The sequence below is a fragment of the Antennarius striatus genome, chromosome 8, assembly GCF_040054535.1.
Source record: "Antennarius striatus isolate MH-2024 chromosome 8, ASM4005453v1, whole genome shotgun sequence".
NCBI classification, from domain to species: Eukaryota; Metazoa; Chordata; class Actinopteri; order Lophiiformes; family Antennariidae; genus Antennarius; species Antennarius striatus.
In genome coordinates, this window is record NC_090783.1 from 14,439,429 (window position 1) to 14,467,190 (window position 27,762).

The 27,762-nt window shown below is 41.2% G+C and overlaps 1 protein-coding gene across 3 annotated transcripts; it reads right to left on the bottom strand.

The window, feature by feature from the left end:
- si:ch211-89o9.6 (uncharacterized) lies at positions 1 to 27,090 on the bottom strand. 3 transcript variants are annotated; one of them, XM_068322695.1, is made up of 8 exons: positions 26,526 to 27,090; positions 25,274 to 25,374; positions 21,714 to 21,819; positions 20,349 to 20,494; positions 15,477 to 15,573; positions 14,103 to 14,215; positions 4,260 to 4,674; positions 1 to 1,384 (listed from the first exon to the last, which is right to left on the bottom strand). In XM_068322695.1, the coding sequence occupies exons 1-8, from the start codon at positions 26,818 to 26,820 to the stop codon at positions 705 to 707; spliced, it is 1,953 nt and encodes a 650-aa protein (XP_068178796.1). In that variant the 5' UTR covers positions 26,821 to 27,090; the 3' UTR covers positions 1 to 704. The 3 variants fall into 3 exon arrangements, with proteins under 3 accessions (XP_068178796.1, XP_068178795.1, XP_068178797.1); XM_068322694.1 differs by having other exon boundaries at positions 2 to 1,384; positions 25,274 to 25,377; positions 26,526 to 27,087; XM_068322696.1 differs by lacking the exons at positions 14,103 to 14,215; positions 15,477 to 15,573 and having other exon boundaries at positions 2 to 1,384; positions 25,274 to 25,377; positions 26,526 to 27,087.
- Positions 27,091 to 27,762: the final 672 nt, after the last annotated feature.

The window sequence follows — 27,762 nt, forward strand, 5'->3', positions numbered from 1 at the left end:
TTTTATTAATCATGGTCATTTAAACGTGTCTATCCATAAGTAAACCACCTATCTATAGGTGGTGTACTTAACTTAAACCACCAGTGCTTATAGACTTTAAACAGTCTGTAAGCACTGCTTTAAACAGTTCTTATAGACTGTTTAAAGCACTTTTTTTTTGTCTCACGGAAGTGTGCTGCGTTCTGAGACTCATGGAATGCAGCACACTTCTGGATGCCGTCAGCCAGTAGAGGGCGCATACGGTATCACGTGACTACCTACTAAAAATCAGCGATGTAGTGAAGCTGCGCGTGTAGATGCGCAAATGCGCAAGGGATTACTGTATTTCATAAAAACAACATGTGTTTTCAACTGTGTGGTTGACCAGTGGTAGGTCTATTCCCATTCACTCCAAAAAACAATAACATGAAGCACCCTTTATGTTGCACAACAGCACAGTGAACATTTTGAAACATAACCTTCTTTGGAAATGTGAGGTACAAATTATTGCAGCTAGTGAACCAATAATAGTAGTTTTAAACTTTAAGTGACTTTTAAATGCTGTACAGTGTTTGAACATTTGTAAAGTATGAAAATCATAATAAGTGACTATGATACAAGTTGCACACTTGTATTGCTGCCATACAACAATATGTCTTACTCAATATGTGTGAATGAAACACTACTGGCATTAACAGTTCTGTCAGCCACAGTCTGCTGCATGATCACCCTAGACCTAAACCCCCCCTGGCCAGTGGTCCACACCCTGTGGCAGACTGCTGATGTGTCCTAAGATTGCAGATCCAAGCAAACCTCTTCCCACACTGGTCACAGCTGAAGGGTTTCTCCCCGGTGTGAACTCTCTGATGCTTCTTCAGGTTTCCAGCCTCTGAGAAGCGCTTCCCACATGTATCACAGTGGAATGGTTTCTCTCCTGTGTGGACTCTGTCATGGGCCTCCAGGTTGGAAAGGCCAGAGAAAGCCTTGCCACAAACACGGCATATATAGCCCTTCCTGCGACGTTCACCAGGCACAATGCTGGCTAGCTGGCCTTTTTTATGGCCAGCTAGAAGTCTGGCTTGTTGCTGTGCACTGATGGCCCCCTCAGTATTGGGAAATGCTGATGTGGTTCCTCTACCAGGAACAGCTGACTGTAGAGAGACCGCAGAGTTCACAGACTTACTGGTTGAGCTAATACAAGAGATAGATTTATCGGAGCTGTCAGTGTAACTGACAGCAGCTATGCCAGACGACTGTGTGGTCTGTGAAGACAGAATGGTGATTTGTTGCTGAGAGGTCCTGTTGCTTTCATGATGATGGTGCTGCAGCAGAGGAGCCTGTGCACTTCGTATCATGGCAGCTGGTCTTCTCCATGGCATGGATCCTGATGTCCCTGTTTCCTGGCCTGTGAGCAGAGAAAAGAAGGGTTTAGCACATTGCCTGAATGACAGATAACATGTTTTTTGTCCATATTCATGTTAGAGGTTTTGGAGATAAAGTCACAGAGGTCAGACTGAGATAGTTTGGACATGTCCAGAGGAGAGATAGTGAATAGATTGGTAGAAGGATGATGAGTTTTGAACTGCCAGGCAGGAGGTCTAGAGGAAGACCAAAGAGGAGGTTTATGGATATAGTGACCCTAATCTAGTACCATACACTACAATCAGTCACTAAACCAATTTGTATATTTCCGAAGGTAACATTGTGTCGCTAATTCCATTGATGTTTTGCAAAGTTACAAAGACGTTACACAGAAGTTTTCAATAGTTGCTTCTGCTTTTCATTTCCATAGAAAAAGGTAAGACTCATCACTGATAATTCATAAAATGTATTAATGTGGTATGACAGTGTCATAAGTATTCTTTTCCTTTCGGCTTTCCCTTTAGGGGTCGCCACAGCGAATCAATTGCCTCCATCTAACCCTGTCTTCTGCATCCTCTCTCACACCAACTACCTTCATATCCTCTTTAACTACATCCATAAACCTCCTCTCTGGTCTTCCTCTAGGCCTCCTGCCTGGCAGTTCAAAACTCAGCATCCTGCTACTAATATATTCACTATCTGGCGTCTCCGACTTTATCTCCAAAACCTCTAACATGTGATGTCCCCCTGATGTACTCATTCCCAAAGAGAACCTCAGTATTTCATTTATGCTATATTCAGCTCTGCCTCCTGTCTTTTCCTCAGTGACACTGTCTCTAGACCAAACAACATCGCTGGTCTCACCACATTGTTGTACACCTTTCCTTTCATTTTAGCTGAAACTCTTCTATCACACATCACACCTGACACTTTGCTCCACCCGTTCCATCCTGCCTGTACACGCTTCTTCACCTCTTTTCCACACTCTCCATTGCTCATGACTCTTGACCCTAAGTACTTAAAATCCTCCACCTTCTTGATCTCTTCTCCCTGTAACCTCACTCTTCCACTTGGGTCCCTCTCATTCACACACATGTACTCTGTCTTACTGCGGTTAACCTTCATTCCTCTCCTTTTCAGGACAGACCTCCACCTCTCTAGCTTCACCTCCACCTGTTCCCTGCTCTCACTGCAGATCACAATGTCATCTGCAAACACCATAGTCCACAGAGATTCCTGTCTAACCTCGTCAGTCAGCCTGTCCATCACCATAGCAAACAAGAAGGGGCTAAGAGCTGATCCCTGATACAGTCCCACCTCCACCTTGAATTCCTCTGTCACACCTACAGCACACCTCACCACTGTCTTACAGTCCTCATACATGTCCTGCACCGCTCTAACATACTTCTCTGCCACTCCAGACTTCGTCATACAATACCACAGTTCTTCTCTGTGCACCCCGTCATAAGCTTTCTCCAGATCTACAAAAACACAATGCAGCTCTGTTTGGCCTTCTCTGTACTTCTCTATCAACATCCTCAAAGCAAATACTGCATCTGTAGTACTCTTTTTTTGGTATGAAACCATACTGCTGCTCACAAATGCTCACTTCTGCCCTTAGTCTAGCTTCACTACTCTTTCCCATAACTTCATTGTATGGCTCATCAGCTTTATTCCTCTATACCTGCCATAACTCTGCACATCTCCCTTGTTCTTAAAAACGGGCACCAGGACACTTCTCCTCCATTCCTCAGGCATCTTCTCACTATCTAAGATCCTGTTGAACAACCCAGTCAGAAACTCTACCGCCACCTCTCCTAGACACTTCCAAACCTCTACAGGTATATCATCAGGACCGACTGCCTTTCCACTCTTCATCCTCTTCAATGCCCTTCTCACTTCATCCTGACTAATCTTTGCTACATCCTGGTCCACAACAGCCACCTCTTCAAGTCTTTTTTCTCTCTCTCATTTTCCATGTTCATCAACTCTTCAAAGCACTCTTTCCATCTTCCCATCACACTACTGGCACCTGTCAATGGACTTCCATCCCTATCCTTAATCACCCTAACCTGCTGCACGTCCTTCCCATCTCTTTCTCTCTGTCTTGCCAACCTGTATAGATCAGCCTCTCCCTCCTTACTGTCCAACCGAGCATACAAATCATCATAAGCCCCTTGTTTGGCCTTTGCTACCTCTACGTTCAACTTTCGCTGCATCTCCCTGTCATATGCACTAAGTGTTAATGTATATTATTATCTAGTGAATTAAGTGGTGTAACTTGGTGGTTGGACAATGTACAAGCTAATGCATTCTTGTCACATCCTGATTAGGAGCTGAACCTGCAGACCTACTGCAGATGATGGTCAATATGCTTGTTTGACAAATCTTTCTGATATTGTACAGCCAAATTATTAGACAAGCATTGATTTTTAAATAGCTTAAAAGATATCAAATCAGTCTACTAATTAAGAATGTGTCTATGAGTGTTGAAATCATATGATGGCACTTCATTTCAGCTGCTCTATCATTAAGGAACCAGAACCCTACATGGACCTGAAAGAGACTGGAAAATTCAATCATCATTGATTACTTCTTATGTGTCTTCTTGAAATCGTACAGACAATGCTGTTGAAACAAACATTAATTGATGCACAGTGTGCATCAAGTCATCTGTCTCTAGTCTTGAATACCAGATCAAAGTGAAGGAGTTTTATTCCATTTTTATTTTTTCAGTATTAGTCAAACTAGTCTAAAGTCAGTAACTCAAGTATGGTGATGTAAATATCTGTCAGAGGCCAAAGAATTGACACACATTTTCAAATGACCCTAAAACAACAAATAATAAATTCAAGTACTTCTACAAAACAAAAAAATACACATTAAGCATCTAAATAGGAAAGGTGTTGATTTCTTACTTTGTGGCTGAATGTGAGCTCTGGACGAGTCAGATGCACAGAAGAAACTCTGTCCCCCAATCATCCTCATAGCTGAGGACCCCGATCCTTGTGAGAGCTGAAGCCCATGTTGAGGTTGTGTTTCACTGTCGATAATAATAACTCCATCTTGATCAGTCTCTGCTGAGTCACAAGTGGTAAAAGAACATGAGGGACCACTGGGGGCTGATACAGAGACATTATCTGGGGCCCAGCGGGTGAAGAATGTCTCCAGCTCAAACAGAGAGCATTCAGCATTCAGGGAGCTGCGGTTACAGGATCTCTGCTGTTGTGTTTTGGGGCTGGCTGGTGTGTTGGTGTCTGGAACCCTCAGCTGGACTGCCACTATGCTGTTGGATTCCTGCGAGGTTAGGGGTGTCGACTGAGGTGCTGCAGACTGAGGAGGGGGAGGGGTGCATGGGCAGAAGAGAGATGTGTTAAAACCAGATAATAATCTCATCCAAATTCAGTTTTGCTGTTCAATCAGTGAGATGAATAGGCTTCTCTGCACTTCTAGGTACAAGAAATTTTATTTTTGTACATCCAAAAAAACAGAGGACAGCTTCACTGAAAATTACACGGGGCATCCTACAATTGAACCTGAATTTTGCATCTACAAATGATCCTCATCTGATAGAAGACAGTCAGTTTGCCTAATCTGCTGCATGTATGACTATTGTGAGTATTTGAGAACATCTAACCCTCAATAACTTCACATTCCATGAAGAAACAATAGAACTTCGAATGTCATTTGATGACAACTCACAATCTTTCCCCCAAAAAATTTACTTAATCTCCTTAAATAAAATGGTTTAAGACACAGATCAAAAAGATCACTGCATGTGCATGCAATATATGTGAAATGTGTAACAATGCTCCTGTGTTGAATCACCATATTTAAGACCAATAACACAATCTTTACGTCTAATGTATGTGCAAAATTTTGTGAGGCCTTTGCACTACAGTTGGTCCTTTTGCCCGATCAGATCTGCCTTCTAGTATATTGAATCATAGGTATAAAACGGTATTAAGTACCCTACTCTGAAATTAGTTACAACTGCAGTACAGAAATGCCCAGGGTCCAAAAAGGGGTGATGCTGAGAAGAGGCACTGATGCTTCAGTAATTTAATTAAAATCTTATATTGAGAGGCATTTTGGTTTTGTCACTCTGTAAACATATGTTCATTATGAATAACAATAGTGTGTTGCACAAATCTTAGATTTGATATTCATATTGTGTCACAATTTTGTAATGTAAATTTTTAATAAAAACACAAATTCACATGTTGAACTTTCATAAACCTTTAATCATTTATATTGCAAACACACATTGTGCATGATTTTACATAATTGTGACACAATAGAAAGATGCATAAATGTTACAAAAGCTTACATTTTACAAATCAGAAATACAGAAAACCGGTTTTATAGATAAAAAAATACATGTTCACTCGAACATCAAAAAACATTATAAATTTAAATATTGCTAAACATTTCTAACATTTAAGTTCCCATTCTGTTCTGTATCCTATGAAATTCCCCATTTCAATAGTAGGTCTTTCTACTTCGACTTCTTTAGGACATATTATATTGTGCATCAGAGAGAGAGCAGGACAGAGTGAGACAGAGCAAGAGATAGGTGGGCCTTTTATTCACCTCCACATCCGACAGACTTAGGACTTGATCTGGAACAAGGTTACACATCTTTGTGTCCGATTTTTTTCTTGGTTAGCTAAATGTTTTTTTTTTAAAGCAATTGCTTTATTATATAAAACATATAGTTAAACAGATCCTGTTTTATACATATACCCTAACCATCACTGAGAACATGTACTTAAGTGCCCCTGAAAGGCTTCATGGTCACTGTGACTGTTGAACGTTTTAAATGCCTAATGATCATCAGCACCAATGAGATGCTGGAGCTAATGTCAAAAGCTGTTGAACGTCAGACATGCCAATAATTCAATCAAATACAAATGGAAGTGGAAGCCTCAGGAAGTTGTGGACAAAGCAGAGGTAGTAGACAGATCAAGAGATCAATGTAGTGGTTTGTCAAGGATGGATGAGACTCAAAGTATGCATCAAAAGATGGATTAAGGCCAACAAAAGTAAGAGACCCTGTGATGCAAACAGTCTGAGAGGCAGCAGAAGAAAAGTGCTGATGGAGTGGATGCAGTAGGACCGCTAGGCACTGGAGAGGCAAGTACTGTACCTTGAAAGGAACTCGGATACTGACTAAGGCAAGTCTTGTCATGATTTCTTGCCGAGTTCAAATTTGAATGAATGAATGCTTTATTTCGAGTATGTGCAGAATAACAACAATAATCAAGACAACAACAATAATAATAATACACAAAACATGTCCAAAAGATCATCTATCCATCATACTGTGCTGAAAAAACCCTTTATTCCATAAACCACATCTTGGTCAGATGTTCCATGCAGGGATAGTAGGAGTGTACCTGCCACTTTTGCTTTTTGTTTTGATTTTTGCTAATTGCATATACAGTGGTCCCTCCTTTATTGCGGGGGTTACATTCTAATAATAACCAGCAATACGCAAAATCTGCAAAGTACTCACTTTATTTTTACAATTATTACAGATATTTTAAGGCTCTAACACCCCTCACTACACACTTTATACACTTTTCTCAGACAGGTATTAACATTTTCGAACTTCTCTCTTGTTTAAACACAGGATGCAGAACACAATTTTCTTCTCCTTTCAGCTTTTCCTTTCAGGGGTCACCACAGCACATCAGTTGCCTCCATCTAACCCTGTCTTCTGCATCCTCTTCTCTCACACCACCTACCTTCATGTACTCTTTAACTACATCCATAAACCTCCTCATTGTTCTTCCTTGAGGCCTCCTGCCTGGTAGTTCAAAACTCAGCATCCTTCTACCAATGTATTCACTATCTCTCCTCTGGACATGTCCAAACCATCTCAGTCTGGCCTCTCTGACTTTACCTCCAAATCTTGTAACATGTGCTGTCCCTCTGATGTACTCATTCCTGATACTATTCATTCTGGTCACTTCCAAAGAGAACCTCAGTACCTTCATCTCTGCAACCTCCAGCTCTGTCTCCTGTCTTTTCCTCAGTGACACTGTCTCTAGACGAAACAACATCACTGGTCTCATCACAGTGTACACCTTTCCTTTCATTTTAGCTGAAACTCTTCTATCGCACATCACACCTGACACTTTTCTCCACCCGTTCCATCCTGCCTGTACACACTTCTTCACCTCTTTTCCACACTCCCCATTACTCTGGACTGTTGACCCTAAGTACTTAAAATCTTCCACCTTCTCTTCTCCCTGTAACCTCCCTCTTTGACTTGGGTCCCTCTCATTCACACACATGTACTCTGTCTTACTGCGGCTAACCTTCATTCCTCTCCTTTTCAGGACAGACCTCCACCTCTCTAGCTTCTCCTCCACCTGTTCCCTGCTCTCACTGCAGATCACAATGTCATCTGCAAACACCATAGTCCATAGAGATTCCTGTCTAACCTCGTCAGTCAGCCTGTCCATCACCATAGCGAACAAGAAGGGGCTCAGAGCTGATCCCTGATGCAGTCCCACCTCCACCTTGAACTCCTCTGTCACACCTACAGCACACCTCACCACTGTCTTACAGTCCACATACATGTCCTGCACCGCTCTAACATACTTCTCTGCCACTCCAGACTTCCTCATACAAAAACACAATGCAGCTTCCTCTGGCCTCCTCTATTAACATCCTAAAAGCAAATACTGCATCTGTAGTACTCTTTTTTGGCATGAAACTATACTGCTGCTCACAAATACTCACTTCTGCTCTTAGTCTAGCTTCAACTACTCTTTCCCATAACTTCATTGTATGGCTCATCAGCTTCATTCCTCTGTAGTTGGTACAACTCTGCACATCTCCATTGTTCTTAAAAATGGGCACCAGGACACTTCTCCTCCATTCCTCAGGCATCTTCTCACTATTTAAGATCCAGTTGAACAACCCAGTCAGAAACTCTACTGCCACCTCTCGAAGACAATTCCATATCTCCACAGGTATATCATCAGGACCTACTGCCTTTCCACTCTTCATCCTCATCAATGCCCTCCTCACTTCATCCTGACTAGTCTTTCCTACATCCTGGTCCACAACAGCCACCTCTTCTAGTCTTTGTTGCCTCTCATTTTCCATGTTCATCGTCTCTTCAAAGTACTCTTTCCATCTTCCCATCACACTACTGGCACCTGTCAGTACACTTCAATCCCTGTCCTTAATCACCCTAACCTGCTGCACCTCCTTTCCACCTGTCTCTTTGTCTTGCTAACCTGTATAGATCAGTTTCTCCCTCCTTACTGTCCAACCTAGCATTTAAGTCATCATAAGCCCCTTGTTTGGCCTTTGCTACTTCTACTTTCACCTTACGTTGCATCTCCCTGTACTCCTGTCTACTCCTCCCAGTCCTCTCAGTGTCTCACTTCTTCTTAGCTAACCTCTTTCTCTGTATACACTCCTTTACCTCCTCATTCCAACACCAAGTCACTTTATGTACAGTATTTTCCACACTATAAGGCGCACCAAAAAGCATATAATTTTCTCACAATCCCGTAGTGCGTCTAATAATCCGATGCGCCTTGTATATGGATTAATATTAATATTTGTATTGGTTAAAAACAAGATCGCTGAAAAAAACCCGGCAGTCTGGCCGGCAGTCATGCTGCACTACACCACCAGGGGCACCCTCAGACAGTATTCAGGCCGTACTATGCCCCCTAACAACGGTAGACAAGGGGCGTCGCCGAAGTGCCGACTCTCACTGACCTGTTTGACGGCAGAGCAGCCTGCTGAGAAGAACACCGGTGACGTGCTACGATAACGTAGCAAAACATTTCAACAAATCTATTAATAAAGTTTGACTGATTGACTGATCTGAGTATTTCCCAACCACCGTGGTGCTGGAAATAACCCACTTTAAACTTAGTTGGTCTAAAAAATGCCATTGTGCTGTAATCTGGTATCTAGTGACGGTCCATTCTATTAGTCTGCGGAAACACACGGAGAAACTGGCATAAAGGTGAATGAAAGACCCTCAAAGCTGAACTTCTAGCCTTTTCTGAAATTTCAAGAACAGAGTCACTGCTAGACAAAGGTGCCAACGGGTGTGCTACAATTGATTTGCAAATGTAGTTGATAGCTCTGGGCGGGCGGCGGAGGGGCACATTCAGGCTTGTGTATTCTGTCTGCAGCGACGTGCGGTGAGATTCACGGCGGTGAGACACCAATGTTAAAGTCAGTTCTATGAGTAAAACAGTGTCACATTTGCCAGTAAATTAGCAGCCTAACATTAAAAACTGGTTAAAAAATTGTTAAGGCAGCAAATAGCTATACACCTCAACTCTGACTGGACTACCGATCGATTGAAACAATATTTACTGTAATTAATAAACAAAGACGAATGTCTGAGCTTAAATATCTGCTTCTAATTTCAGATCAGGAAATAATCCGCCCTGTTTGAACTGAGTGCACTCGTAATAAATTTAACCAGTTTTAATGTCAGGTTTTTTAATATGCGTGTTGACCTCTTTCTAAGATGCCAAATTGATCAAGTGATCAGGTTACCGTGATGAGGCTCAGAATGGCTTCATTATTTCAATGATTATTCATAACTTCATTATTTCAATGCTATCAACAATAGCCTATCACAGCTGACTAAAGGTACTCAGTCATGAATGCTCTAGCTAGTGGAAGGCTAGCGCAACTACAGCCACTAGTTTTTTAAATCTATTTTGATACTTTTTTATTATATGTGCCTTATAATCAAGTTTGCCTTATATATGAAATAAATTATAAAATAAACAATTCATTAAAGGTGCGCCTTATAGTGCAGAAAATACTATACTTTCCAGATGACACACAGAGTACTCTACCTGTCTACCTGATCACATTAGCTGTTGTTGTCAAGTCATCTGGCAGCACCTCCTGACCACCCAGAGCCTGTCTTAACTCCTACCAGAAGTCATGCAACACTCTTTTTCAGCTTCCCTTATTTCATCCTCTGCTCTGCCTTTGCCCTCTTCATCTTTCACACCATCTTCTACACACCACCATCCTGTGCTGTTTGGCTACACTCCCGCCTACCACTATGCAGTCACTGATCTACTTCAGATTACACCAAAGTTCAACCAGAATTTCTCCTTCTCCTCCAGCTCAAATCCTACCTGTGGAGCATACCCACTAACAACATTAAACATCACGCCTTCTATCTCTAGCTTCAGACTCATCACTGTATCTGACACTCTTTTTACCTCCAGGAAATTCCTAAGAAACTCCTCCTTCAAGATTAATCCTACTCCATTTCTCTTCCTAGCTACACCATGATAGAACAACTTGAAACCTGCTCCTAAACTTACCTTGTCATCTTTCCACCTGGTCTCCTGGGCACACAATATGTCTACCTTCCTCCTCTGCATCATGCCAACCAACTCTCTACCTTTTCCTGTCATAGCTCCAGCATTCAAAGTCCCTACTCTCAGTCCTATACAGTGGTACCTCTACTCACGAATGTCTCTACATACAAAATTTTCTACTTACAAAACTCCTCAAGAGGAAAATATTACCTCTAGTTATGAGAGAAATTTCGAGTTACGGAAGGTAAAAATACAAAATGGGCTGCTACTCGCAGCTCCCAAAGGTTCCTGAACGCAGCATTCTTATAGCTGCTCTACCATTGGCTATTACCTAGCAACCTGGCATACCATTGGCTAAGAGGGACCACTGTGTGTAGCTAGACAGGTGTCTCTGCAGCGTCCTCGTCATTTGGCCCTCAATCCATGAGGTGTTCTGATAGCTATGGACCCCAAGAATGTGATGGAGAAAAGAGTACAAGAACAGATGAAGAAGAGTTTTTTTGTTCATACAAACGAAGCAAGAGATAATAGAAAAGCATGAAAAAGGGATGCGTTTTGCTGATCCCGCCAAAGAATATGGCCGAGATGTATCTACAATTGCTACGTTATTAAAACAAAATGAAGTTCAAGGAGTTTAAGGCATTGCGTGGGTGGTTGGAGAAGTTCAAAAGGAGGACTGGAATTCACTCTGTTGTTCGGCATGGTGAGGGAAGAGAGCATGAACCAAAGAGGGCAAAAAACAATGAGGACAGCCGTTAAAAGGTAAATGACCATCGTTTTTATTCTTTACTCTATTCTTTGTTTTTTACATTATGCACAACTCTCATTTATTGTGTAATAATCTAATTGTAACATGTATTTTTTACATGTTTTGATGCATTTTTATGCTTTACAAAACATTTATGTCTGAATTTTGGGGGGCTTGGAACGCATTAGGGAATTTGCATGGAAAACGCGTCTCTGGTTACGAAATTTCTTCCAGAACCAATTAATTTCATAAGTAGAGGTACCACTGTACTGTATATACTGTCCTATACTGATCCTTTTCTCGCTCCTCCTATGAACACACTTTCCTCCTCTCCTTCTTCGACCAACAATAGTCCAACTTCCATCGGTACCCTGTAGGTGAGCAGCACCGATGTCGGTCGTTGTTAACCTGGGCCTCGACTGATCCGGTATGGAAGTCATAGATTTGATTTGCATCTTTGATTTGGCAAAAGTTTTACGTTGGATGCCCTTCCTGACACAACCCTCTGTATTTATCCAGGCTTGGGACTGACAAAATAAGACACTGGATTGTGCCCTCTTGCAGAACACAATGCACCGTAAAAAAAACCACATAAAATTGCACTAAAAAAATCTGCAAAACTGCGAGTCTGCTAAAGGTGAATCGCATTATAGCGAGTGGCCACTGTACAGTATATATAACTGTACAAATATTTATTTTGTATGTCTTTTACATGACAATTTTTCATACTGCACTTTGTATGTTCGCACATTAATGTGTGCCTTGTTATCGTTATTTATTTTTATCTGACATCTTATATGGTGCTGCACTAAAACACATAATTCCCTGAGCGAATACCAACCGGTCATTAATCTATCATATATCTCAAAAGTAGAAAAAGAACCAACTACCAGTACTTGGATGGATAAGACTCCTGTTAGTGATGGCAAACAAGCTGATTCTTCATTGAAGTCGACTGTTCTGAATAACAACAAGTAATTTACTGCAAAAGGTGGATTAAAAGGCCAAAGAGCTGATGAAGGCCAAAGGAAACATCCCGGCAGCAACTGACAGTAGCTCAAAGTACAAATTTGGGAGCGGCAGTAGCTCAGTCTACTAAATCTTGGGTTGGGGACCGGAGGGTTGCAGGTTTAAGACCCGTGTGGGCCAAAATATTTGGATTGTGAACTGGTAGTGGGAGTTGCCAGTTCACTCCCTGAGCACTGCCGAGGTGCCCTCGAGCAAAGTAGTCTCCTTACAAGTTTCTCATGGTGAGCCCCACATGAGCTGGCCACCGCTCTACCTCCCATTATCTACATGCCTACAGGCCCCGTGTACAATATATACTTATAGGTATTGGATGTGTGTGTATACACACACGTGTGTGAATATTTGGATTGGAAATTTTTTTTTCCCCAAATGGGATTATTGGTACTAAAAGATTTATTTAAAATTTCCATCAGTCCAAAGTAAAAATAGTAATTTACCTTGTTAATTTTAAATCATAAGGCTTATCATCACGCCCTCCCTGAATCAAGCCACTGCTCTTTGTGACACTTTTCAAATACTGCAGCTTTTATTTTTTGCTCTAAATCTGGTCTGAAAAGGTGCAAAAGAGATATATATGACTTCCACCTTCCATCACATTCTAGAGCAGAAGATGACACCATTTTGAAAATGGAAGGGGTCACATATAACTTTGCTTCCAACAAATATGTAAGCATACAGCTTGACAAAAAGTTGACTTTGTACATATTTGTACATCCTGTACATATTGATAAGCTGTTGAAAAAGCTTACACCTAAATTACTTTATGCTTTCCATTCACAGCCAGTAAAAAATGTGCAAATGTCCTTTGTATCTGTATTAGAATATGGAGGTGTAACCAGGAGGCTGATTTAGCCCAACTTAAACTGCATTCTGCATATTATGCTTTGGAACAGCTGCAGGCTTGTGCACTCCCCATTGAATTTTGTATGGATCTTTGCTTTGTGTTTTTCACCCATTCTATCTGTGCTGCCACCTTGACCACAACTCCCTCAAAAAGGAAGTTTGTTTCTTGATGGCTTTTCATGTTTGAAGAATGAACAATTGTTTTTTAAATAACAGCATTTTAAGGTTTATGTCTGTGGATGGTGTCTCTTTTGATGTTTTTTCAGGTTGCTGGGGTCAGAGAACCTCTCAGAGCACAGAGAGCAATGGTATGGTCTCTCCCCGGTGTGTATATTCTTGTGGATTTTCAGGTTCCAGAACTGGGAGAATTTTTTTCCACATATACTACAGCCATATGGTCTTTCTCCTGTGTGGGTTCTGAGGTGGGCTTCTAAATTTGCTGGGGAACTGCAAACTTTACCACAGAAACTACAGATGTAACCCTTCTTCTTAAGAATTTTCTGTGATAGGTCATTGCAAGTATAACTTCCTTGATCCTGACTTTGACCTGGTGCCACTAAGTGCTGCATTTGATCTAAAATCTGACTGGGGCTGGACTCTGCTGAAAGATCAATAACAGGAGGCTGAAAGGCCACAGAAGAAGGGAAGCCACTACAACTTTCAACAGCCAATCCCCTTCTTGCTGAATTCTCAATAAACAATTTCCTCCCAGTGTTGTCAGACTTTCCTTCAATGACCATGGTTGGAAGGTGCGGGAGTGGGACATCCATATCATTAGTCCACAGTGAAGAATGGCCATAGCTGACCTCTGAGAAGCCCCGCCCAGATTCCAGGTCAGACAACTGATTTGTGGAGGCTTGTGTGGTTTCGTCAAATGGTAGAACTACTTTGTAGTCATCTGTACTTGACTCCACTAACCCTGGATACAAAGGGGAAAACAATGATTAATTTTCTCTTTCACACTGAATCTACTGATTAATTAAAAGTGGAACTTTTCCAATCCAAACCAGTGGATTTAAGGTACAATAGATGGACAGATAAATCCTTCTGGTAATCTACACCATGGAAAAGCTGTCATAACAATTGCACAAAAATTACCATAATTTTTAAGGAAACTAAAGGACAATACAGTAATCCCTCGCTTATTCGCGCTTACGTCTTCGCTACATCGCAGATTTTTAGTAGGTAGATTCACCCCTCATCAGTCTATCTGCTGTGGACCTGTTACTTTAATCCCACAAGTATTACCCCTTATCTATCCATCGGCACTAACTATCTGGCCTATCTGCCATTCTCTCTCCCTTTCTCTCTCATTCTCTTACCCTGTCCTTTTCTTCATTGTATTTATTTTCCGCCCAACAGGTCAAGGCGGATGGACGCCTTTCCTGGAGTTTTTTTCCTCAATGAGGGAGTTTTTCCCCGTCGATGTCCCTTATGCTTGCTCTGGAGGGTTCATTTGTTTTTTTCTGTCTGTCAAAGTGCTTTGGAATGTCTGTTGATGTGATTAAGCACTTTTAAAAATAAGCTTGTTTGATTGTTATGTGATACCGTACGCGTATGCTATTGGCTGACAGCATTCATGTGTGTGCTGCGTTCTGAGACTCACGGAACGCAGCATACTTCCATGTATGAATGAAACACTTTTCTTTAATACAAAACTGTTTTACACAGTCTGCAAGAGTTTTGGAAAAGGTAATACAGATTTAAAGTGGTTTAGTATCAGTATGGGGAGGGTTCATAAAGATTTAAATGACTCTAAATAATAAAACGCATTAACCGCGAGTAAAGAGGGATTACTGTACATTCTTTTGTTCTGGCATGGTCCATGCACTGCCCAGGATGAGAAAGAGATTAAAGCCTTCAACATCATTTGTATCAAACTACCAAATATCTGATATTTCTGAGGTGCAGACCACAAAAGGTCCTGAAAGATAACAAAGGCACCATGTTCACTCCACATATATCCAAAGAGTATCTGCTGCTGTCCCACCAGATTACAGAGCAGCACCTTTCCTTATGCTCACCGCATCTGTTTTTGCTGAGCACAAAGTGCCCACAGCCACAAATGTATTATATGAACCTAAAATGCATCCTTCATATTGTACCTGTAGTGTCAGAAGTGTATGAATCAATAATTCCTAGCGCAATCACAGATTCTCAATGAAGGTGAGTCCACTCACCCTCCTGTATGTTGGAGCCTGATTTGTTCCGAGTTCCTGTCACCTGCTCAACGTCTTCCACTTTCACCAGCACCACATCTTGCTCATCGTCATCCTCCTGTACATACAATAAGGAAAATAATCACTGGATGTTACAGCACAACAAGTGACAACACTGAAGTATTTCTGTCTCTAACATGGTAAAGAGCCTGATCAGGAAAGACACACTTAGATCCTCTGATATTTACTTGAGTGGAGATTAATCCAAAGATGAGCTGATGTTGACTTACTGCAGAAATTCTGTACTAAAAAAAGGAATAAGTGAATAATTTTTACACATTTCATCCAAAGCTACAATAATAATGTTTATTAGTGAAGCTTTAATAACCACATCTAATTCTGAAAATTGCTTGGTTCCTTTTAGTCTATGTAAACAATGAAAAGCAATACCGTTCAATATCAAGATCCAGTTTCAGGTTCTGGTCCAGGTTTAAATTTTTGATTGTGCTAAAGAAGTACAAAATAACAAAAAAAATGCTAATATCAAATGTCGTATATTTTTTAAAGTCTGATTCAGTTGTCAGGTCAGGTGCTCTTTCAATAAAAGTCAATTTTTTATATATATAAAAATAATCAAGATGTAATAATAAGCATCAGTGATAACTGTTCCAGTGAAAGTGCCATAAACTGAGGGAAATGTTGACTTTCCTTTCCCATACAAACCTGATTCCAAAAAAGCTAACATTTCATAATATTGCAATGAAAACAGATTGTAATTATTTCAGCTCTTTTTTAAAACCTAATAACTGAATACAGACCACAGACAACATCTTACTATTCAATCTTAAGAACTTTGTTTTTATAAATATACGCTTTTGTTGAATGATATTAATGCATTTCTAAAGGTTACTGTTTAGGGTGTTACACCATCATTTTTATTATTAGCAACTGTTGACATTTTAAAGGGAATTTTATCTTTAACCCGTTGTTTGTGTTAATGTTTCTGTTGTTGCATTTGATGCATCATATTGCTCCACACATTCGTTGGGGTACAGATCTGGACCGCAGGCCAAACCAGTTACTGAGCATTTTGACTCCTACACTGTTATAAGGTATCAATTTTGGTATGAAGCCCAAATTTTACACTTGCATGTACAATTATTTTTAATGGAGTGTTCACAAATGTGCAGGTTACCCACTGGCACCAAGACTTCCCATATTGTCATAGGTACTGTTCTAATTTTGTGCTGGTAAGTTTGAAAGCTTTTTTTGGGGGTGGGGGGTGTCCTAACTTACTTGATTATGCATTATGAAAAATTTCAAAAAATGGTGAAGAACTTTGCTTGTGAGGCATGATCATTTCATACTCAGTCATAACATCCATGAACAATGAATCTCTTCCAGTGAAACTGTCCAAATAGGTGTTTTCAAGCATTTCTCAACTGTCTTTTGTTAAGTATTTTAAGATGTTAGTGATATCAAATTCTGTAAAATTTGAAGAAATCAAGTTAGCGAGGTGCAACATTAAATACATTTTCAAAATAGCTAAATGCAATAAGCAATAAGGAAATGAGCTCAGTCTGTTTTTTTTTTTTTAGTATCCTCATATTCCTGGAATCAGGGTTGTTTTTCCACTGCTGCCTCATCGTTCTTCTGGAAATGTTGAGCAACAGTAAACAAAGGTTTCATATTGAGCACAAAATAACTTTTCAAGCAATGCAAGGGGTCCATTTTATATATAATTTAGGTAGACTGTCACAATACTGTAATTATAAATATTACAATTCTATTAAAAGCTACAACTACCTCATACTTTTACATAGCTCAAGCTTCAGCTTGAGTCGGACTACTGCATTTGCAGTAGTGATTAAGATCGTTATGGGGAAAAAAACCACAAACCCAATCTTCACGTTAAACATCTGGTAGTTACTTTATAACTTGGATATTCCTGGAAACATGGATTCCATCAAACCGTATACAGCAGGTTTGATTTGTTGCCAAAAACACATGACCCTATGTTGGCCCCAAGATTGTAATCATATTTATGATTGTAGCATGAATGACTGTTCCAACTTTTTGTTATAGCAGCACTGAAGTTGGATTCCACACATCAAAGACAAGCTAGACATCATCTTTAAGATGACTGTGAAATAAGACATTCTAGTGAATCAACCTATATATTATACCATAAATATAATGTGACATACAGGATTTAAAACATGAAACACAAATATGTTACATTTGGAATGACATATTCCCAAGCACTTACTGGTACATAGACAGTATTTACAGAAAAAGGAAATGACAAACTGCTGGTAAAACCTTAACTCAGACATCTGTGCTCATTATTAACTCTAACCACAAAACAAAATAAACTATAGACTTATCAGTGAAAAAATTGTTACTTATTTCCTGTCATTTCCTCATGATTACCACTGAAAAGAAATTTCATACAAATGTATTTATAAATTTTTATTAAGACTTACATCTTTAGTAGCAACCAATGGGATTGGAGCTGTAGGGTGCCATAGACACTGGATGACAACAAGCCTCCTGACTTGTTTAGTGTACAGAGATTGTTTGATACTAACATCTTTTTCTTTTTAGATGCTTAACAGGGTTGACCAATTTTTAAATTGTTGCTTTGGCATTTTTCTGCACGTTTTTTCATGTTAACATGATAATGAGTTTGTTTACGCAGAGAACATACAGGAATGCTGCAAGGACCCTTGTGTCACCTTTGCGCACTTACACTGAGCTTCCCAAAAGCAATATAAGAATGTTACAGTGTGAGATGTAATAGAAATTGTCAGCGTTCTGTTCATGTGTTGAGAAGAGATTCATGAACAATGAAAATGGCAAAAACAAACATTTACCATCTCTTCCATTAACACATGTCGATCTCGTCATCTGCTCGGATGGGAAGACCTTCTACCTTTTGTTCTACCACACATTTATCAAACCCGCCATCCGGCATGTTAACACATCCACTGCCAGATCAGATCCGGAATAATAAACACTACACTTTTGCAGTATTTCTATTTTTAATTGGTCATATCACTTTTTTTATGGCTAATGTCCCATACTTCCTCAAAGATTCAGAGTCCATGCATGTCCTTTATGTGGCCAAAACTAATGAAAAAAAAAGGGAAGAAAATCATTTGTTTCAAACAAATAAAATCACTTGAAATACAGAAAACTGGTCCTTTAGTTTTCTGAGCATTCATGTTATTTGTCTACTCCTACATGGACGATGCCTTGTATTTGAATATTTCCTTTTCATTCAAAAACAAGTATTTTTTTATATATCCACTTATGAAGCAAAAACAATTGCCAAAAGACAGACCCATTGAAAATATGTCCAGACATTTATGGTACCTCCTTGATCTAAGTAGGAAAAACAGAAAGCCACTGATGGAGAGTAATCCCTCGTTACTCGTAGTTTATGTGTTCCAGGACCACCTGTGAAAAACAAAATTCCACAAATACTAAATACCAAATACTAAACTTATCATTTACCTATAATTTAAAAGTTTACAAACTGAACCTCCCCATACTGATATTAAACCAGCAATACGTTTGGGAGCCAATGCAATGGTTTCACAAAAAAAAATCCACTTCACAAGGCAAAAGTAAACTTGCAGGAGGAACTGAGTCATGGAACGCAGTGCGCACAGATGCTGTCAGACAATAGCATGCGCGAACAGTGTCACGTGACTACAGCTTATGGGAGACACTTGCTCTTGCTCTCTTCCTTGTCCTTGATGAGATGAAATTTACATCTCATCAAGGACATTATATATAATTTGAAAAATCTGATATAGTGAATCTGTGCATTTTGAAGCGGGAATAAGCGAGGGAATACTGTAATCCAGACGTTAATACACATATGGAAATTTTATGCATAGACTGAAAATATAAAACTGATCCTTGTTTCAACAACCCAAAATTGGGCAACAGGTCTGTACACCTGCAAAAGCCCTTTAAATCAAAAGCATTTACCATAAAAGTGGGAATATTTTATAATTAATCTGAAGACTACTGAACTCACCAAACCTACATTTCAGCAATCCATCCAAAAGATGCTTCAAATCGGATATGTAGTTGAATGACCTGAGGCTATTCTAATTAAGTGTGTCATTGAAAATAAAGCCACATTGAAAATATTTTTTTATACAGTGGGAAACATTTAGAAGTCACTGAAATCATTAAAAAAGGTCCTGTTCTAATTTAATTTCACAGAAGGGTGAAGAAGATGAGTGCTTCCACGTCTTAGGTATAAATTTCGGGGTGGCTCTTCTGTTGGTGTGTTTTCAAGTTTCTGATCCAGGCAAATCCTTTGCCACACATTCCGCAGCTGTATGGTTTCTCTCCAGTGTGGACTCGCTGGTGTTTTCTCAAGTTCCCAGCCTCAGAGAACATCTTCCCACAGGTGGAGCAGCTGTAAGGCTTCTCCCCTGTGTGAATTCGCTGGTGGATCTCCACCTTCTTGGGCCTGTTAAATGCCTTACCACAGTAGCTGCACACAAACAGTCTTTCCTTGGTGCCAGAACGAGGGTGCACTTTGCTGGCGTCACTGAAGGGCTGACAGAGGGGGAAACCAGGGCTGTAGCGAGTCCAGCCATTAAGACAAGCAGAGGACGATGGAAAATCAGCTGCTGGCGTTGTGTATGAACACGAGGGCCTCCTTTGTTCCATCTCAAACTCCAATTGCTCATCAACAAAGTTGTCAACCAACAAGTTACAGCTTTTATTATTGTCACACAACACGGCAAACTTTGAGTCATTGCTGCCATCTTCATTACCCTGTTGCAGGTTTGTTTCTTGCAGTGAGTCTCTGCCCTCAACAGATGCACCGAGTTCACAGTTAAGGAGAGGAGAGGAGTCACTGACCTCCGCTCCTCTGCTGCTGCTGCCCGTATGCCACGTCTTGCTGCTCTGGCTCTGGCTCTGGGGTTGACTGGAAGTAGACCGGCCATCTTGCTGTTCAATGCTGGGTCTACGCCCTACACTTCCACATGGAACGCACTTGGCCATGCCTTAACAAAGACAATGTCGGACACAGAATGGGAAAATAAATTAATTAGCACTCTAGCAGTAGGGGTGGGCAGCGTGAGGATTAAACTGGGAATGATAAGACACTTTATGTCACATGTGGCACAGCACAAAGCCTGTCCCATTTCATGTAAGGGATGATGCACAATTAACATGACGAAAACCTTAGCCTTCACGGTGTACCCATCAGTGAATGCACTGTGAACATACACAGCGCTAACAGCTAGTTTACTGCAATTAAACCAGTGGCTTTGGATCCCACACCTACACACTCCATTCAACTCAACAGCACAGAGACAAACGTCAGTGTGACAAGTTAAAGAACGCCACGTAAAGTGACAGTTTGTATGCTACATTCCTTATCAAACACTGAATGTTGACATTATACATAATGAAGATAGCTGAACTAGTGACCCTACTGTCAGATACAACTTTGACCTAGAGAAACAAGCACAGAATGATACAGGCAAACACATTTGAGTTATTAAGAGTGTAAAACTAACAGAGACAAGTCCAGGTAGCAAGTGTGCTGCAACACTGGGATGGATTATAAACCTTAGACTCTGTTTGACTTTGTAAGGTGTGATCCATTCTAGTCTGCTATCTTTAATATACAAATAACCATGTATAATGAATGAATGGCTTGTATCAAGTTTTAAGAATTTTTTAAAATTGATTTTCTTCTGAGAAATAAGCATGTGGCCTGTTTTGAACCTGTTCTACCTATTTTGTCCCTGTTGTTGGTTTCTTTTTGTGCTGTCTTGCACATATTGTTGTACATTGTCAGTCTGTTGCAGCATTGTCCTGGAGGAATGTCATCTTATCTTTGCACGTGTTCTTGGTTAAAATGGCAATAAATTTTCTTTGACTTTGCTTAACGAAACCTGAAACTGTCAGGAATTGAAAACCTAAGAGCAGAATAGATATCCATCTCTACAATCCAAACAACTCCAAGATTGTGGTATACTAATACTGGAAGTGGTCACAACCTACTATTACTTAAGAAATGATCCATATATGGCCTAAATACAATGCAAGTAGCAAAATGGACCACAAACCAAAAAATTCTCAATTTGATTTTTTAATACTTGAAAAAGAAAAGTAGGACACACTCTATTCAAGTAGTCATTGCTGCATCATTATTTAACTTTAGACATATCATGGTCTTCTACACACATGCATCAATAATTGATCTGTTCTCACCATCATCTCCTACTTGGGGCATGTCTTCAGCTCTTGATGTGTTTTCCTCTACCTTCTCTTCCTTCACCAGCACAGCCTCAGGCTCCACCAGCTCCACATCTGGAGACTGCAAAAAGAATGAGTGTAATTTACACTATAGAGATGAGATATCAAGAATTACTCACCAACACATTATAATTCCCACCCCGACAGACATTTACACACACTGAAGCATGCAGCACACACAGTACACACATACACAACACAAGTTTCATCTACACCCTACTACAGCCACAAAAATAAACACCAGTTTATGTGTGTGTGTGTGTGTGTGTGTGTGTGTGTGTGTGTGTGTGTGTGTGTGTGTGTGTGTGTGTGTGTGTGTGTGTGTGTGTGTGTGTGTGTGTGTGTGTGTGTGGCTTGTGTGTACACAGAGAAAGACATACACAGACAGAGACATGCATCTCTTCTGAGCTGGCACTTGAGATGCTGAGCCACCTGTTCCCCACCCACTTAGCCACTGCCACCACCATGTGCATACTTTTTGGAGACTTGTGATAAGATTGTTTCACCTGGTACAGTTGACACTGCTCCTGATTTTTTTTCCATTTAAGAGAGTTCTGCACTAGTTTCTAATGGCTGGTATGGTTCCGCTGTCTACCATTGGGTCTGTGTACCTCATCCATTCTTCCCGTTTTGTTAAATATCCTTGAAAAAGAGTCTGTTGTTGTATTACCACCAACTTCTGCTGGAAGTAGAGTAATCCCAAGATGAACGGCTTCACTACATCACTGATTTTTAGTTGGTAGTCACGTGATAGCGCATGTGACAGCATCCAGAACTGCGTTGGGTTCTGAGACTCACAAATCACAAGATGATCGATGTTGTGATTGTATCATCTGACCGTTGACCATGTGTTTTGGACACTCGGGTGAAGAGAGGGGCAGATCTGTCAATTGATCACCACCTGGTGGTGAGTTGGGTCCATTGGAGGGGGAACCCTTTGACTAGACCTGGTAAGCCCAAACGAGTAGTGATGGGGGAACTGGGACGTCTGGAGGAGGACTGTCTGCGTGGCCTTCAATTCACACCTCCGAAGGAGCTTCTCCTGCATCCCTGTGGAGGGCTGGGGACATTGAACCTGAATGGTCGATGTTCAAAGCTTCCAGTGCTGAAGCTGCAGCTAAGAGCTGTGGTCTCAAGGTCTTGGGTGCCTCAAGAGGCGGTAACCCTCGAACACTGGTGGAACTCAGTGGTCAGGGAAGCCATCCAACTAAAGAAAAACGCTTTCAGGGGCATGTTGTCCCTGGGAACTCCTGAAGCAGTTGCAGGGTACCGACAGGCCAGAAGGACTGCAGTCTCCACTCTGATGGAGGCAAAATAGAGGGTGTGGGAAGAATTTGGAGAGGCCATGGAGAACGACATTTGGACGGCACCAAAGTTGTTCTGGGGGACTGTTCAACTCCTCAGGAGGGGAAACGGGGGACAATCCAAGTTGTATAGGGCAAGGATTTGACATCGTTAACCTTGACTGAGGAGGTTGTCACTCGGTGCAAGGAACACTTTGAGGAACTCCTGAATCCAACTACCTCAACTGACCCGTCCTCTGTTGCATAGGAAGAGCTAGAGGATGATGGGAGATTCGAATCAATCTGTCTGGGCGAAATCACCAAGGTAGATAAACAACTTCAAGGAGGCAAAGCCCCGGGTGTTGATGAGATTCGCCCCAGAAATGCTGAAGGCTCTGGGTGCTGAGAGGCTGACACGGATGACACGCCTCTTTAACAATGCTTGGAAGTCTGGGAAAGTGCCGAAAGAGTAGCAGAATGGGGTGGTGTTTCCTCTTTTTAAACAGGGGGACCAGAGGGTGTGTGCGAACTACAGGCCATCACACTCCTCAGCCTCCCTGGGAAAGTTCACTCCAAGGTGCTGGAAAGGAGGGTCCGGCCGATTGTCGAACCTCAGATTGTAGAGGAACAATGTGGGTTCCGTCCTGGTCGTGGAAAAACGGACCAGCTTTTTACTTTTGCTGGGATCCTAGAGGGGGCTTGTAAGTATGCCCATTCAGTCTACATGTGTTTTGTGGACTTAGAGAAGGCGCACGATCGGGTCCCCAGGGATATACTGTGGGAAGTACTGCGGGAGAATGGGGTGAGGGGGCCTCTCCTCGGGGCCATCCAATCCCTGTTTGCCCAAAGTGAGAGCTGCGTTTAGGTTCTCAGCAATAAGTCGGGCTTGTTCTGAGTGGTTGTTGGCCTTCGCCAGGGCTGAGCTTTGTCAGCAATTCTGTTTGTGATTTTCATGGAGAGGATATGGAGGCGTAGTCGTGGTGAGGAGGGTTTACAGTTTGGTGGGCTGAGAATTGCATTGCTGCTTTTTGCAGATGATGTGGTTCTGCTTGCATCATCGGCCTGTGACCTGCAGCACTCACTGTTCCGGTTTGCAGCCGAGTGTGAATTGGCGGGGATGAGGATCAGTACCTCCAAATCTGAGGACATGGTCCTTAGCAGGAAGCCGCTGGACTGCCTTCTCTGAGTGGGGAATGAGGTCCTTCCACAAGTGAAGGAGTTTAAGTATCTTGTGGTCCTGTTCACGAGTGAGGGAACAATGGAACATGAGATTGTGAGAATTGGGGCAGCAAGAGCGGTATTGCAGTCGCTTTACGGCACTGTTGCCACAAAGAGGGAGCCAAGCCAAGAGGCAAAGCTCTCCATCTACCGTTCAATCTTCGTTCCTACCCTCACCTATGGTCATGAGTGATGGGTCATGACCTAAAGAATGAGATTGCGGATACAAGCGGCTGAAATCTCTCAGGTGGATAGCTGGTGTCTCCCTTAGAGATAGGGTGAGAAACACTACTATTTGCGAGGGGCTCATAGAGCCGCTGCTCCTTCGCATCGAAAGGAGTCAGCTGAGGTGGTTTGGGCATCTGGTGTGAATGCCTCTGGGGCACATCCCTAGGGAGGTGTTCCTGGCATGTCCAGCTGGGAGGAGACCTCGGGGCAGACCCAGGACCAGGTTGAGGGATTATATCTCAACACTAGCCTGGGAACGCCTTGGTATCCTCCAGTCAGAGTTGATTAATGTGGCCGGGGAAAGCTAAGTTTGGGGCTCCCTGTTGAAGCTGCTGCCCCGCGACCCAACTACAGATAAGCAGTAGAAGATGGATGGATCATGAAATTCAATTTTTCACAGGTGGTACTGAAACGCATTAACCACGAGTAACGAGGGATTACTGTACTGCATTACTACAAGATGCAGGAAAAATAAAAGAAAACTGTTTTAATAAAACAAGTGTCTATTAACTTATTTTTTTAACAATGAATAACTATTCATATATTAAAGAATCAATAACCATTACTATTTATAGTACACATATTCACTCAGACAAGATGCCCAGTCTGAGCACAACTATCTGATGATTAAAACCACAGTCTGGTTATGTTTCTGTGTGACAGTTTGTAACAGCCAACTTGCGCCACCATGTGTGCTGCCAGAGCTCTGATTTTCCATTTCAAATTGTTTCTCCAAAACATATCTCATAACTACACAGGATCTTTACTCGCGCATGGTGAACTTACCTTACTCTGGATGTTGTCGGGGCAAATCAGCTCACTGGCAGTGTCTTCTGCTGCAGCTCTACCAGACCACAAAGCAGCATTCATCTGCCGATCAAATAGGTCTGCTACACAAAGCAAATTTTTTCTTATTTAACCAGACTGAATGTTACTATATCAATCATTCATATCAATTGTGGTTCTGGAAGCAGATGAGAAAATACAAGCGAGAATGTGTCCAGTCATTTACATATTAAAAGAAATATAAAATCCAATCATAGTGTTAAGGAATAATGTAGTTTCAACTAAACAATTATCTAATGATGATTGTTATGATCTTATGATTTTTTACTGCTTTATTTCTACATGGCAATTGCACAGAACAACATTTAAATGTTTATATTTAAAATAACATTTGTATATCAAAACATGTTTGAATTGTAAATAATTTCAATAACATAAATTTGTTTTCAAAGGGTTCACGATATGTGAGCTGACAGTGGGAGGTGTCAGCTCATACTCCGAAGCAAGCACTGCTGAGGCACCCTTGATTATGTGATTTTAAACCATGTGCTTGAGTGAGCGTCTAATTTCCCTTCGGGATTATTAAAGTATACTAAAAAAAATAAAAAAGAAATGTAATAAGTAGATGCAATGTTAAAAATTTAAATTTTTAACATTGCATCTAAACAAATATATATTTCTTTACAAAGCTGCCAAAGTTAGTGTTGCAATTTCTTATCTGGCAACGTCATTAACTCACTGTTAACGTCACAACTCTAGTTTGTAGCAGCCAGGATAGTTAGGTCACATCTGACTACTGCTTCTGTTTTGTTCAGCTACTAGAAGGGCTCAAGCACTGACATGTACACAAAAGAATTCCAGTGCTTTATGATTAAAACAGTTGAATAAATTTAACATTCAAACAAATAGTCTCCACCACTGCCAACGTGTTGGGTCATAACCTTCCAACAGGTAATTGCGTGAAAAATGAAAAGAGAATTGTTTCATTTCAAATATGACCAAGTCAATAAAAAATATTTGCGACACACATATTCAAAAAAATCAGTTATTAAAAAGTAATTTTAAACTATTAAGTGACAAAAACAACAACAACTAAATAGTGACCCATGGCCCTTTGAGTCACTGTTTACATCTGTAGGTGGTTGTTCCTCAATCTACGGTTAAAAACCGAGGTGACTCCACCATCGGGTTCATTTCCCAGGCACCGTGTCAGATGTAGGGACACTCTCTTTTACTCTCGCTGCCATCTTACCGGTGGACGGCGAGGAGTCCCGCAGCCTTTCATTGGTATTTATCTGCAGCCTCTGTCGGCTGCTGTTCATGGCGCTCTCCCGGAGCCTCCTCTCAGCGTTTCCTCGGGCCATCTTCAGCTCCAGTAGGTGCAGCTTCCTCTTCAGTGCTTTGTTTTCTCTCTGGCATTGAGACATTTGCAAACTTACCACCGCGTAGTCGTCATCCACCAGCTTACATATCTCTGCTACGGCTGCGTTAGCGAGGACCTCCATGATGGAAGCCAGCTGGGTCTGGAAGGCAAGTCGGCTGGACATTGTCGGTGACTCGCTGCCTTCTCCGTCACGCTGAAATAACAGTTTAGAACTTATCGCAAGATGCTGATACGGTGGAGGTTTGGTTGGAACATAACAGTAACAGTGGGGATTATATCCGTTTATACGTAGCGTAGTTAAAATATGGAGTTCCGGTAGCTAGAGTGGTAAGCTTGCTGCGAACGAAATCGTTGCGTCACTTCCTGTCCATGTCACGTGTGCCTTCTTCTTCGTTTATTTAATACGAGTTCATCGAAATTCCATGATTGCCCCCCTCCATCTTCACATTTTATCTAACCTGTATTTTTAACGATGACAGAACAATGTGAAATTCAGCCCTTCCTCCTTTCATGAATTATCATTGATTCACTTCCTGCCTTCCTCAGTAGCGAATGTAATTACCATGTTGTTGTGTTGTAAATACACGAGCGATCCCTCTCCTCCTTTGCGATGGATGATTAATAACAAATCCATTACAGTATTAAATTGCACTATGTAAAATCTTTAGATTTATCACTTATTTATATTCCGCGGTGCATTGGCGTCGTGCCCGGAGTGTCTCCGGCCTCATGCCCTATGCCAGCTGGGATAGGCTCCAGCTCCCCGTGACCCTCTATGGCGGATACAGTGGCGGTACATGAAAATGTATGTATGTACTTATTTATATCAGACTGACTTCTTAAAGTCCCTCCTTAAGAAAAAACTTCCACTGCTGTGTTTTGACGTGAAGGACAAAGAAGAATTTCAACCAAGACTGGACAGCAGAGAAAATCCACAACTTCATATACTATATGACATCACACCACTTGAATGATACCCACAGCAAAGCCAAACTCATGGCAAACTTTCAACATTTTAATGACAACCGTACATTTTCAAACAATGAAACATGTTAAATACTAAAAAAGTAAAATATTTTTTTAGCTCTGTAACCTACAACTAATA